The sequence below is a fragment of the Jatropha curcas genome, chromosome 10 (genome assembly GCF_041381405.1).
Source record: "Jatropha curcas cultivar XTBG-Jc1 chromosome 10, XTBG_Jcur_1.0, whole genome shotgun sequence".
NCBI classification, from domain to species: domain Eukaryota; kingdom Viridiplantae; phylum Streptophyta; class Magnoliopsida; order Malpighiales; family Euphorbiaceae; genus Jatropha; species Jatropha curcas.
Genome location: NC_143160.1, coordinates 10,176,806 through 10,190,351, shown reverse-complemented (window position 1 = coordinate 10,190,351; position 13,546 = coordinate 10,176,806). Strand labels below are relative to the sequence as shown.

Here is a 13,546-nt window from a genome sequence, read left to right as displayed (position 1 = left end):
TCTCAATAAATTATTTATACGAGTGCTATAAATGAAAACCAATATTTCTCTGAAAAAGAAAATAATAATAATAAAATAAAAATATTTATCGCGATATAGTTTTCACTCTCTTCCTCCCGCGATTACAGGTGCTTTTAGGTACCTCTCTATCTCTCTTTTATCTTTGAAACCCTTTGATTTGATCCAATCGGAAGAAGTTCATGTAAAAGGATCTTTTCTTCTTTGGTATTGGGGGAAATCTAGGGTTTTTGCTTTGATTCTGGTTACCTTTTGTTGTGTGATTGTGAATTGGTGGGAGATTGTTGTTGTTGGAACGTTAGGGTTTGTCGGGGAGCTTGCAGATCTGAGTAAGGTTTTCTGTCTTGTAATTTTCCAAAGATGTTTTGGCGCATGGCAGGGCTCTCCACGGCGTCGCCGGTGAGTACTTTGGTTTTTGGCAATTGTTGAATGGATGCTTTGTTTCTATTTTTGATTTTTTTTTATTTATATTCCTGTGTTTATTTTTTTTTTCTGCCTTTTATTATAATTTCCTTTGTTCCGTAGTGTGTGTGAATTGCTTTGGTTGCTGGGAAAGTGAGGGAAATGAGAAAATGAATTGGACATTTTGAATTTTAGTTGATTTTAGTGTTGGGGACCCACGTAAACTGAAATTTTTTGTTTGATTCATCACTATATCGTATTGTATCAGTATTAAAATGTTAAATTTCCAGTTTTTGTTGATGGGTTTGGGTGGAGAGGGCGTTTCTATTAATGTTTTGTTCGGGTTTTATTAGTTTGGGCATTTGGAGTTCATTTTTTATAGCGAAGTTGATAAATTGTTTCTCTGGTTTTGTTAGAATTAATAATTGGCTACTTTAGATGGATCAACATAACCATTATGTCTGCCTCATCCTTGTTTAGCCTTGAATAAACAATGTAAGAATGACAATCAAAATAAATACATAAATAAAATTTTAAGGTGCTTCCTTGAATTTCTGTAAGTTCACAACTTTGGAAAGATCAGAATACTGAAGGATGTGTTGCCTTAATTGCTGCTTCTTTTCTTGTTGTAGAAGTGACACCTAGGAAAAGGTTAATTTGGTCACTTGGTTCGTACTAGATGCAAAATATAGGATATAAGATGGGGATGGGATTAATTATTGGATATAACAGTGCCTGAAAGGGAAAAAATGGTAAAACTTAATTTGGAAAAAGCATTAGACTTAGAAATTGATGCACTAATGATGGAAAACTGGTGTCTGCTTGGACATTTAACTTTCTTTTCTGTTGGATACTATTTAAAAAATGCACTTAATGATAAAGTAATTGTCCACTCATAATAGATTCCTGTCACGGAAGATCTTTACTTTTCAAAATCCAGAAAACAAACTTCTACTTGATTTCCAAAGTCCTTCTATCCATATAGATTGAACAAGAGTATTCAACCGATAGCTGAGCTAGGAAGTGAACAATTGCTTCTAGCTTTAAGTCTAGGGCTTTAGCTTTTCAAAATTATCTCCTACTTTGAATCTATTTGACTTCTTTTGTTTTCTGGTTTTGTTGTATGGCCAAGATGCTTGTTTTGTACTATGCCAACTATCCTAGAAATTGTTCGGTTGGGAAAAGGACTAATATTTATTTGGTTTCATTTTCTATCTTGTTGGTAGAATTATTTTTTCAAGATTTTATAGGGTTTCCTGAGGCACCTTTCTTTTCCCCTGGCCAGACAAGTGAACCTTTACTACTCTCTAATGCAGAAAACATGATTTCTATTAGGAGTCATAGTAATTTTAACTAACATGCTAACAATTTGCTCCATCTTTATGTTGCTTGGACTTGAGTATGAGGGTTTGTACCCATGCCAAACATGAGTATAATAAATATTTTGTTTACATTTTTTCCCCTTAACTTGTGGTCTTGTCTATCAATATCTGTTTTAAGTTTCCAATGCATCAGAGGTTGGTGCTTTGATGTAAAGTGATGAGTCAGATCTTAATACAGGGAACTTTTTTCTTTTTTTTACTTTTTTAGTTTGTTGACTGTCATCAACTTTCAACACTTCCTTCTCTCTCTCTCTCTCTCTCTCTCTCTCTCTGCTTCCCCCCACCTCATGCATCTGTTTGGAGGGATGATATAGTTAGTCATAACGACATCTCTTTCATATAGGTGCAATCTGTCTGCTATTTGTTACCCTGAACTCTCTTCCCCTCCACCTATCAACTGTAACAAAGTTTGCATCCCTTAATTTGTTACCATTATGACATTTCAGATGGATTTAAGTAATTTTTATTTGATGGTTGCCTTATTGGAGTGCTAACTATTTTATGTTTGAATGCTCTCTATAAAGTGTATATGGTCACTTTTATATTTAAGAATTTTTTTTTAAGTAATTATGTCAAATTGCAGGTTGAGACAATTTTAGATAAGGAGAACTTTACACTGGAGGAGCTTCTTGACGAGGATGAAATAATTCAAGAATGCAAAGCTATGAATGGCCGCCTTATAAATTTGTAATGCTCCTTTTATCATTTTTTTCTGTCACACTTCAGGCTTATTGAGGATTTTGTTATGTGATTATATACTGTAAATGTTGCTTCTTATTTATCATATGAACTAATTTAGCTATGGCGATTGGAATTATTTCCAAGTCTTTCTTTTTTCCTCTCTCTCTCTCTTTTTTTTTTTTTTTTTTTTGACAAATACATAATTTACTGTATCAATACATTCGCCTTCAATTAATTCGAGATTAAAGCTTAGTTGAGATTAGTTTGGTTAACATAGAAAATTGCTATGGGTGCTTGATTATGCAAATTATGATGATATGTATTATGCTTACACATCAACAATCTTTTGCATGTGATTAGACAACATTACCAAATATAGAGGAAGAAATTACATGGAATGATTCCTTCAATAGTTTTTGCATGTTTCTCATTATATTTTTTTTCCTTGCATAGTTTCAGGATTGTGGTTTGTGATATTGTGCTTTTGATGTGAAATAATTGTCCTTAAAAGATTTATATATCAGCTAAGGATGTAGATATACTTGACTGTGGTATTGTTGCATTGTCCACTTTTTCTGCTGACTTCATTGGTATATTCAACTGCAAATAAATTTGTATTAGATATTTACGTCAGCCTCAACGAATTGGCCAGAGTGCATTATTTTTTTTTGTCTGGATATGATATTTCGATAGATACGCAACTATTTATTTCTTTTTCCCTGTCTCTTGGACACGGTGCTCAGTGCCTAGCCTCTCATAATTCGCGGGTTTGTTAGTTTTAACTTAGGATTGTGCGCTATATACTTGATAAACGTTTTCAAAGATGCTTTAGTGATATTTATTGTTTAGTCTTCTTTGGCTTGATTGTTCAGCATAGACATCTGTTGGCAAGTTTTGATTTGTTTGAATATATGGCAGGAATGCTTGAGCTTATAGTCATTTTGAGGAAACCTTTAAAATTATATCACAGGTTCTGCAATTTCACTTCATTTTGATTCTTGCATTTTGTTATTTCTATGTTGTCCTGTGCTGCAGTTTGCGAGAAAAACCTCAGGTTGAGCAACTTATTCGTTATATTGTGGTAGAAGCTCCTGAGGATGCTGAAAAGAGGCGAACATTCAAGTATGTATCTATGGCTAGCCATGTTAGCTTTTGATGCCTGGATGTTACCGGGATTTTTTTGCTTCCTGTAATATTTATTTTGATCAGTTCTATGTCTTATAATGTTGTTGCATCTGTCTTTAGGTTTCCTTTCATTGCGTGTGAGATATTTACTTGTGAGGTTGATATTATACTCAAAACATTGGTGGAGGATGAAGAGGTATGGAATTTCTCCTTCTCCTTGACTGCATTTACATTTGTAAACTTTTGCTCACTAACTTTTTATTCACTGCGTGCTTACAGTTGATGAATTTGTTGTTTTCATTTTTGGAACCAAAACACTCACATAGCACACTGTTGGCTGGATATTTTAGCAAGGTATCTTATGGCAAACCTTTTGGAAATTACAATGTTAGAAAAGTAATCATTAAGCATTCTATATGGGTTATTTTTCTTTGTTGTTTGAAGAGCTGTGATAGCTATTTTATGCCCCCAAATTTCTTTTTGCTACTTGCTAGGTTGTCATATGTCTTTTGTTGCGGAAGACGGTTCCTTTGATGCATTATGTTAAGGTAATTTGTCCCCTTATTTAACTTAAGGAAGTTTCTTTCTTATTAGATAGTTTTGTACTTGTAAATGCATATTATTGTGACTTGTACATTCTTGTGGAAAGAGAAACTGGAGAAGAATTAGAAATTGAAAAATTTTTTTTACTTCAGTTGTTTGGAATATAATTGCCCCTTCTGGAGACTGGTTATACAGTGGTGTAGGCCTTTGTAGAAGGGTTAATCCTGTGATATTTTGAGCTAGTGAGGAAGGTTCTTTCTTGTCCCCTTTTTTTTTTTTTTTTTTTTTTTTTTTTTTTTTTGTTTTACTTGTCCTTCGATTTATAGTTCTATTGCAATTTTATTTGTTTGACATGAAGTTTATGTAGTGTTCTATCTTTTCCTTGCTTAGACCTGTGTCCATCATCGCCCTTTTTTTTGCCCGTCAGCTCCTTTGCCTTGCATCAATCTCCTTTGCTGCAATATTTGCAAGCACAGAGTCTGAAATGGGTGACCAACCTCAAAGTTGGCTGCTAATCCCCTTCGTTCTCTTATTTCCATTTCCTGTTGTCTTTTCTTTTACTTTTTTGTTTTGTTTTAAAAGATCTCTTCGCGGACAACAATATTCTCTCTACTTTGAATGAACATCTACAGCCTGAATCAAGCCCACATGTTACTATTTCATAAGGATACAATGAGTAGTGATAGGATGATCCAACTTATTTCAACATTAGATTATGGCTAGGAATAAACTGAGTCACTCTATAAAATTAGTGATAATGGATATTGGCTTCTGATTCTTATCAGTATATGAGATTTGAAAAGTTTTTAGCATTTATTTAAGTGTAATTGTTGAGATTATGCATTTTGATCAAAATTGAAATTTTGACAATGATTGAAGTAAATGCTATTGCTTTATTTCTATGAACCTTATTTTTAGTCTATGCCCTATTTTTGATTATGTTCTGGTTGTTGTGGTTAACTCCATTGTATTTGAATTCTGGGTATTTTGATGTGAGCAAACGAATTTGGAAGTTTGTTGATCAAGGGAAGATGTAATGCTGTAAAGAATCAACACAGTTGGTTTATCTTGAACTGTAAACTTTCAGTTTTCTTACGCCACTTGGTTCTCATGATAATATACTTATGAAATGATATGCTTAATGTTGACAACTGGTCTTGTTTAAGTTTTGTGCAGTTGAGACAATGCTATAGATCTGACTTCTATATCTTTTGGATTTATGTCTTTTGATTGTGCTAATGATTTGTTTAGCAGCCCTGTTTTCTTATTAGATTTTTAATATTGCTTATGTTTCTTTAATCAATGTGCTACCTTTGTGTTGTCTTTCAGGCTCATCGGCAAATTCTTAATCAGCTGGTTGACTTGATTGGCATTACATCTCTCATGGAGGTTGATTGTTAGTTTATTTTTCGCTCTTGATATTTAAAATTCTTCCTACAAGTTTTTTGTTTCGGATTGTATTGGATGTGCAGTTGCTGTATGTGCTAGATTGCTCTTTATATACTTGTGACTTAGCTGCAAGTGGTTTTTTAACTGTTTTTTATTGAGATTACACTGACACATGGAACTTTTGATTACCTTTCATAGGCTATATCTTCTCATGTACAGTAACAAAAATATGTTATGGTGCTTGTTCAACAACTAGTAAAGGTTATTCTTAACCTCTTCTGTAATTTCAGGTATTAATACGGCTTATTGGTGCTGATGAACATATGTATTCCAACTATACGGATGCCATGCAGTGGATAGAAGAAACGGATGTGCTGGAGATGATTGTAGACAAGTTCAGCTCTTCTGTAAGTACTAGTACTTTAAGTGACGAGTGTTTTTTTCTTTTTCCTTTTACATTGCTTGCTGGATTTAGGCGTTTCTTGAACTTTGCTAGTTGATGTGGGTGGATGAAGTTATGCTTTAGAATGATTACTTGTATAGATTGATTAATGTCTAACCAATGTTTTTGGACTTCTGGTTTTGAAGGATTCTCCTGAGGTGCATGCTAATGCAGCCGAAACGCTTTGTGCTATAACACGATTTGCTCCTCCGGGTCTTGCTGCTAAAATCTCCAGTCCGAAGTAATGTTTGCCTCTTTTCTTTTGTGGTATGCACTTATGTTTCCTACTTTTGTTACCTTGTTATCTGATTATTGGTATTTGTATATTTGCCTATGTCCAGTTTTATTGGAAGATTGTTTCGTCATGCTTTGGAAGAATCACGACCAAAATCTGTCCTTGTTAACTCATTGTCCATATGTATATCCTTGTTAGACCCTAAAAGGCTAACTTTGGGGACATATCATACATATGGCCGCCAAATTAATCATGGGTCTACTGTGACCGCCAGTCCTGAGACAATTGAGGGCATGCTGGAGAGCTTAGGTAAGGTTGTCTCTTTTTTGTTGTTGGCGAGTATAATTTTTTATGTGTTGGCCAGTCCTTAGACAATTGAAGATACCTAGATCCCCTACTGCCCTTCTTCCTCCTGCTTCTACCTTTTTTGTGTGTAAGAAAGAAAAAGAAGCCTGCAACTATGCTACTATCATATCGAGACCTTGTAAATTAGGGAAGCGACTTTTCTCAATTCCTATTATCTATCAGTGTAATCCTGCAAGGAATGCCCAAAAGCCTAGGACAAGCTTTATTTAATGTGGTATCTGTCACTAATCAGCTTGAGATTTAATCCTGCAAGGACTGCTCAAAAGGCTAGGACAAGCTTATTTAATGTGGTAGTTTGTCATTAATCAGCTTGATATTTAAAATTATCATAAACACTGAAGTATGGGGACTCTCAAACAAAAAAAAAAAAAAAAAAAAAAAAAGGGGGCACAGAGAGTCATGAATTCATTTCCCAAAGCAAGATATGGTAAAATATGCAGTGTTTCCTTGAGCAGGTAATCTGCTGAAGCTTTTGGATGTCTCATCTACAGAAAATGCCTTGTTGACCACATATGGTAAACTGCAGCCACCTCTCGGAAAGCATCGTTTGAAGGTAATATTATTTATTCCTCAAATGAACTTTCTACTTATCAGAAGTATTGGATTATGTGTTCTTTTGTTTGCTGCAATTTGTGTTGACTGTTGACTTTGGTTGATGTTTGCATTTATATGGCTGAGCCAGTGATTCTATTGGCAAAACATTATATTGAGTTGTCCATGGATTTGTTTTGAACTGAGTCTATTAAATGCTGACTAAGGCTCAACTTGATTTATCTTTCCAGACTGTGGAATTTATTTCAGTCTTACTGACTGTTGGAAGCGAAGCTGCTGAGAAGGAATTGATTCGACTTGGAGCAGTCCAAAGGATTTTAGACTTGTTTTTTGAGTGAGTTTTAGAATTCTTGATGTTGGATGATTAATTAGATCCCAGGTTTTATTCATCGGCTTTGTGTGACTGTAGGTATCCGTACAATAATTTTTTGCATCACCATGTAGAGAACATAATATTTTCATGCTTGGAGAGCAAGAATGCTATTCTTATTGGACATCTTCTCCGTGAATGTAATCTTGTTGGCAAAATACTTGATACCGAGAAAAATTCCACATTGATGGCTGAGCCAGGCAAGGTAATCTACAATCCTTTTAAAATTATGCCACTGCCTCCCTAAGGTATTGCATAGAATATATTTGGGGTTTTCGAAGTCATTTAAGGTGTTATGTTCAGCATTTTGGATATTGCATTGGTACTTAAAACATTATGTTTGTTCATTCTTCTGCAGCCTACAGTTCCTGCTGATGGTAGGCCGCCGCCAAGGATAGGCAATATTGGACACTTGACGCGTATATCCAACAAAATTATTCAGTTGGGAAATAACAATGGTGATATTCTGGCATGCTTGCAGGTTTATCCTATTCTATAACTAGCAAAATTATGTGTGAAGAACCCTGATACTGTAACAATATGCCAGCTTCTTGGAGTTGCTAAACTGATACATTGAATTATGCATGAAGAACCTTGCAAAATTGACAATCAAATTCAGTAATTGAATTTTTGACTCATAGCCTGCTTAAGTCAGAGATAGATTGCAACATCAAGCTTATGCTATTTTCTTTTGTCCAAGTATTCATTTACCTCTGCATCTAGTTGTGAATCTGGTTTTACTTGATTTAGTTTTAGTTTGTGTCAAATTTTACTTTTCTTGGGAATGGATAAACATCCTCTCAGTAGTTTTAAATTTAATATTCAACATGCGTGCATTGGACATAAAATGGTAATGTTAGTGCTTGTTCTATACCTTATAAAGTAGTTTAGTATGATTTTCTTTTGGCAGGAAAAGCATGAATGGTCTGATTGGCATGCAAATGTGTTAACAAAGCGTAATGCGGTGGAAAACGTCTATCAGTGGGCCTGCGGGTGGGTTTTTTTCCTCATTTTCAGGAACCGTTGCAATTGCATCTTTTGCTTGGTGACCCCAACGACTAAACTTCCCCACCCCATAGCAAACATACATAAACAGAAGGAAAAGGAACCATGGTGAAAAAAGAAATAATGCTACCTAGGTTAAATTAAATGAAAGTCAGCAAAATCCTAATAGCTTTAGTTGGTGACTACTTTTTTTATTATTACTTAAACAGCATTGCTGTTATTATGATAAAAAAAAAACTGATTCCACCTAGGTTAAATTAAATGAAGTCGGGAAAATCCTTAATATCTTTAGTTGGTAACTGATTATTATTATTATTATTATTATTATTATTATTATTTAAACAGCATCGGTGTTATTATGATAACCATGTTTATGCATATGCTTTCATTTTGGTTTTAGTCACAGTGGACATTTGCTTTTTGAACTTTGTGAAGTATTTAAGTGCCTCTGTACAGTAGATGAAAAGATTACATGTTAAACAAGGTGTGTTATTTTAACAGAAAAAAAATGACCCTTTTATTCTATCTAATATAAATGATCTTACCAACTTGGAATATCCAGACAGTTCCTTGCAGACAGATCTATTTTCTAATTTGTGCCTCCTGATATTCCTCCATGTACTACTTGAGCTGAGAAGGGCAAAAGAAAAATATTCTATAATAGATTTGAAGGACTACTGTCATACGATAAAAATTGACAAGAGGAAGGCATTTTTTACGAAGCTTGAGATTAGAGTAGTCTATGTTTGGATTGTTGAAAGTGAGAGATAGAGGGAAATAGAATTAACCCTTTTCTTGTCCCTAAGAGAAGAAAAGGTGGAGGATTTAAGCACTGAGGTCCAGAATACACTTTTTCCTCAAATTGGAAGGTGAAGAGAAATGCAAAAATATTACTTGTTTACCCCCATATCCTCATTTTTCAAGGGGAAAAAATTAGGAGAAAAATATAGTTTCACTTAGTAGCCTTCTTTCAATATTTTTTAACATATATCACTCTCCGTTGTCTCAGTTAATGTGTAAGTGTGTGTGGTCCTGGAAGTTTTTCTTACTTCCCTCTTGTCATGCGTCTTAAGTGATGGTTTTGATCCTTTGATGTATATAAATATCTTGCTTGCTGCTTGTTTCTATATATAGCTCTATGAGATGTTGGTCCGAGAGAATATCTCAGGAATGAGTTAATCTTTGATCTTCTGACGTTAGTTAAAGGGCAAAGAACTATCTTTAACAATGCCTTGCTTTTCTGAAATTACTTTTGGCAATTTTAGAGGCATTGCAAAAGGTAGATGAACTCCATTTGATTAATAAATCTACAGATGTCCTGGCCTGCCAAGTTTTCATACTTTCTTGTGCGTCTTAAGTGATGGTTCCCAATTTTGTTGCAATGGTATTCATTCTTTAAATATATTGGTCTTCCTTTGATACACTTTATGTAATTGGTTTGGCTTTTCAAAGTATATGGTAACTTATTGTAGGAAAAAAATATTGTAACAGGAGGCCAACGGCTCTACAAGACCGGAGAGATAGTGATGATGATGATTACCAAGACAGAGATTATGATGTTGCAGCCCTAGCAAATAATTTGAGCCAGGCATTTCGATATGGCATCTATGGCCATGATGAGATTGATGAGGTACAGTTTAGAACATTTTAATTCCAGTTACATTTTTGTTTTCCAATTACAATTTTTTTTAAGTTTTAGTTTATGAGCCAATAATTTTGTGAATAGGGGCATTATGGAAGTGGAAAGAAGGTAGATTTACTCGACTAAATTTTGTAACTTAGAACAATGATTATTTGTGATGGGTTGGGTGCTGATTTTGACGTTTAGCTAGCACATCCAAGGCTGTAAAGACCTAGTTTTCAAGCTCTGGATCAAAATAGAGTCCAATTGCTTAATCATGTGAGACTGTGTAACAATTAAGAACCTTAGTTACCAGATTTGCCAACCTCCTCAGGTTCCATATCCAAAACCACGGGACATTTGCATACAAAAACTGTGGGACATGATCCGATTCATCTATGAACTAAAGCTATATCACGTATAAGAGCAAAAGAAGATGTAGACTAAGGAGAGAATCGGAGAGACAAGATGATGAACGAAGTGACGGGAATCTTCCCAATGGAGAAATCAACATGATTATTATTGTTTTAGGGTTTAAAGAAAGATGGGGGAGTTTTGAAAGAAAATGATGTCTTATCTGTGGCAAACCCAAAAAGAAATGATCAGTAGATGACGATAAAGAGATAAACATGACTTTAATATTCTTTACGTAGAGACATGTTTAGAGAGAGAATAGAGAGCTGGAGTTTGGGGACATGGGAACCAATAAGAGAATGAGCTATGGTTGGTAATTTTGCACGTTCATTTTAAAAGGCTAGATTGTGGAGAGAGTTCAAAAGGTGTTTGTCACGCACACACTCAAAAAAAAGGGGGGGGGGGGGGGGGAACACTCAAAAAAAGGAAAAAAAAAAAAAAAAACTGGAACAAAAATGGTATGAGATAATAGTTTCTACCTAGGATGCTAGAATTCTTCTGAGATGATTTCATAATCGACACTCTAGATCTTTAACTTGCACGTGTGTACAGGCTTGCATGCCTGTCAGAAATTGAGCTAGGAATGGCTGCAGAATACAAGTTGTCGTAATTAGGTCAAATAAAAGTTCTGAGTTGGTTTTTGGAGCCACTATTAACATTTATCTCTTGAAGTTGTAGCGACCTCCTGTAAATTAGACCACAGTAAAATGGGTTAGCTGGAGTACAGTGAAAATGTATCGTAGCCACTTTGAAAAAATTCATGTATCCTCATGTTGAAGGCACAAACAAATAAGTTAACTAATTTGCAATGCCAAACTAGTTGTGATTTTGTACAAAGTCCTTCCTTTTGATTGGGCTCCATTTAGAATCAAGCTTTCTATTAACTACATGGGTGTATGGATACTTGAGCAGTTTTCTTCCCCATTTTAATACTTCATTATTGATTATTCATTAATTGCAGGAGCATGGAACACTTGAACGAGATGATGAGGTAATATTCACTTTCTAAAGATGTTCAAATGGCATGAATAGGAGAATTTATCATGAGGCTAGGGACTAGTTCAAAACCATTTGGATGAGGCCTTTGTTTTATCCTCCTCATCTAGCTATAGGGTGCACAAATAGCAGTTGTGTTGTCTTTGTTTTTTCTCGGGCACTACATTAATTCAACCATGCCTCATGTGGTCATCTGCAGTATCTTCTGTAGATGGCTCATTGTACCCTTCATCTCTCAGGCTTTGGGCTAACTAAGGCCATTTTCTTGTGCCCCAAGGAAAAGAAAAAAACGAAAAAAAAAAATACTGTCTTAGAAAATTTGATGTCTGTGCCTGTAATATCACATTTGCCCTTAATCTATGCTGTTGCAGGAATAGATTAACATGTATAAGATGATAAGTTTTCTCACTGAGGTACTTGGCAGGATGTCTACTTTGATGATGAATCCGCTGAAGTTGTTATTTCTTCTCTGCGCTTGGGTGACGACCAGGAAAGGTTAGCTGCCTTGTCATTCCTTTCTACATGATGTTTTGTTAGAAATTTGATGTTGCACTTTGTGAATTTTATTTGTATGTTGGCTCACCCTGTTGTAAAATGGGAAGCTACTGAATTTACATGCAGAATATTGATGTTGGTGATTGGATGCAGCATTTCACTTATACTTATTGCTTGTGCTATCTTTGATGTCTGCAGTGGCTCCCTGTTTACAAATTCCAACTGGTTTGCTTTTGAAGATGACAGAGTTGCCAATGAGCGGTCTGCCGGCGCTCTTGCCTCTCCTTCACCTAATAATGAAGAAACCGGTGTTGTTAATGGTGTGGGCAATGATGATGGTGTGGTTGGTGAAGATGATGACTTAAATGACACTGCATCTTCTTCTCCAGTGCCTGAACCGACTTTAGAAGAAATTTCTGCCAACAATTTGTCCGAGGATTTAAAAGAAAATAGCACAAATGATAAACCTCCTGTATGGGTTGAATGGAGGGAGACACCAGATTCCAGTGATCCATCCATTTCAGAAGTATCTCTCCCAAATGGTGAGCTTCAAGTGGATACAGAGAATCAAGGTGGTGATGATCAACCTGGTTCTGCTGAACCTGTATCTTCCTCAGATGCATTAGCAAATGACAAAGATGCTACTGGAGAATTGCCAAATGCAACAAAAGAGAACCCTACTCCCGATATTTCTGCATTGTCAGAATCTGTTAATGAAAATCCAAATTCCGACTTCAGTGCTTCTGTTGATGTGAAGACAACTGTAGTGGCTGAAGCAACTGCTGAGGCCAGCAAATGTGAAGACAAAGAGTTGGTTATGCCAGCAGAGAACTAGTGTAAATTCTTGAGAATCAGTAATTGGGCTAACTAATCCTCTGCAAGATTGATCTGGTCAGGTGGGAAGATGGAATTCTTGAGCGCACCGTCAGTTGACTAGGTGACTGTATTTTAGAGCCTTCTGTACATCATCAATGCGCCACTGTTGTTTAGTAGGGTTGATTCTTTTTCCCTGCCTGCAGAAAATTTGAGCACTCTATTTCTCTCTCTCTTTCGATCCAGTGATAAGAAGTTGAATAGTGTCTTGTTTTACTCCCTCTTTTTGTTTTTCAAATCTGGCAATTTAATGCTTTTATTAATTTTTAGCTTTCTAGCTTCTCCTCGAGTAGTTGATTTAGAAACTGGAATTGTTACCTGGGTACTTGGATTTCTTTAGCATGAGAACCTGTTTATATCATACGTTTGTCCTCTTTACTTTTCAGATGAAATGTCAAAAGTGTTGATTATAGAAATCTTTTGTTCTTTCTGTTGACCTATCTAACACTTTGTGGAGCTTGCAGCTTGCTCATAGTACGTGATGATTTTGCATTTTTTTTTTTTTTTGTTTTTTACTTTTAATTTTAATTTTCCAGCTTGCCATTTGATAATAAAAGGTTGGGTTTTTCGTAGAGCCTTTTCCTTATTTTGTGGCATTAGAAGATGATTAGTACTAATCATAAACGATGCATAAACA

General features: G+C 35.2%; 1 protein-coding gene across 2 annotated transcripts; it reads left to right on the top strand.

Moving 5' to 3' along the window:
* Window positions 1-15: 15 nt before the first annotated feature.
* Window positions 16-13,325, top strand: LOC105636861 (SIT4 phosphatase-associated family protein). Of its 2 annotated transcripts, XM_012220245.4 has the most exons (20): window positions 16-138; window positions 321-417; window positions 2,386-2,489; window positions 3,519-3,605; window positions 3,729-3,804; window positions 3,888-3,962; window positions 4,103-4,156; window positions 5,481-5,540; window positions 5,831-5,947; window positions 6,129-6,223; window positions 6,324-6,526; window positions 7,039-7,136; window positions 7,366-7,469; window positions 7,545-7,710; window positions 7,864-7,986; window positions 8,416-8,498; window positions 10,002-10,140; window positions 11,507-11,536; window positions 11,966-12,036; window positions 12,235-13,325. In XM_012220245.4, exons 2-20 carry the CDS (start codon window positions 379-381, stop codon window positions 12,869-12,871), a joined length of 2,361 nt encoding a protein of 786 aa, XP_012075635.1. In that variant the 5' UTR covers window positions 16-138; window positions 321-378; the 3' UTR covers window positions 12,872-13,325. The 2 variants fall into 2 exon arrangements, with proteins under 2 accessions (XP_012075635.1, XP_089571515.1); XM_089715389.1 differs by lacking the exon at window positions 16-138 and having other exon boundaries at window positions 145-417.
* Window positions 13,326-13,546: the final 221 nt, after the last annotated feature.

Excerpts from the sequence above, each read along its gene's own strand:
- LOC105636861 (XM_012220245.4), top strand. The coding sequence starts at position 379 with ATGTTTTGGCGCATGGCAGGGCTCTCCACGGCGTCGCCG. Across the intron at positions 7,137-7,365 it reads TCGGAAAGCATCGTTTGAAG|ACTGTGGAATTTATTTCAGT; the intron begins GTAATATTATTT and ends TTATCTTTCCAG. Across the intron at positions 7,987-8,415 it reads ATATTCTGGCATGCTTGCAG|GAAAAGCATGAATGGTCTGA; the intron begins GTTTATCCTATT and ends TTCTTTTGGCAG.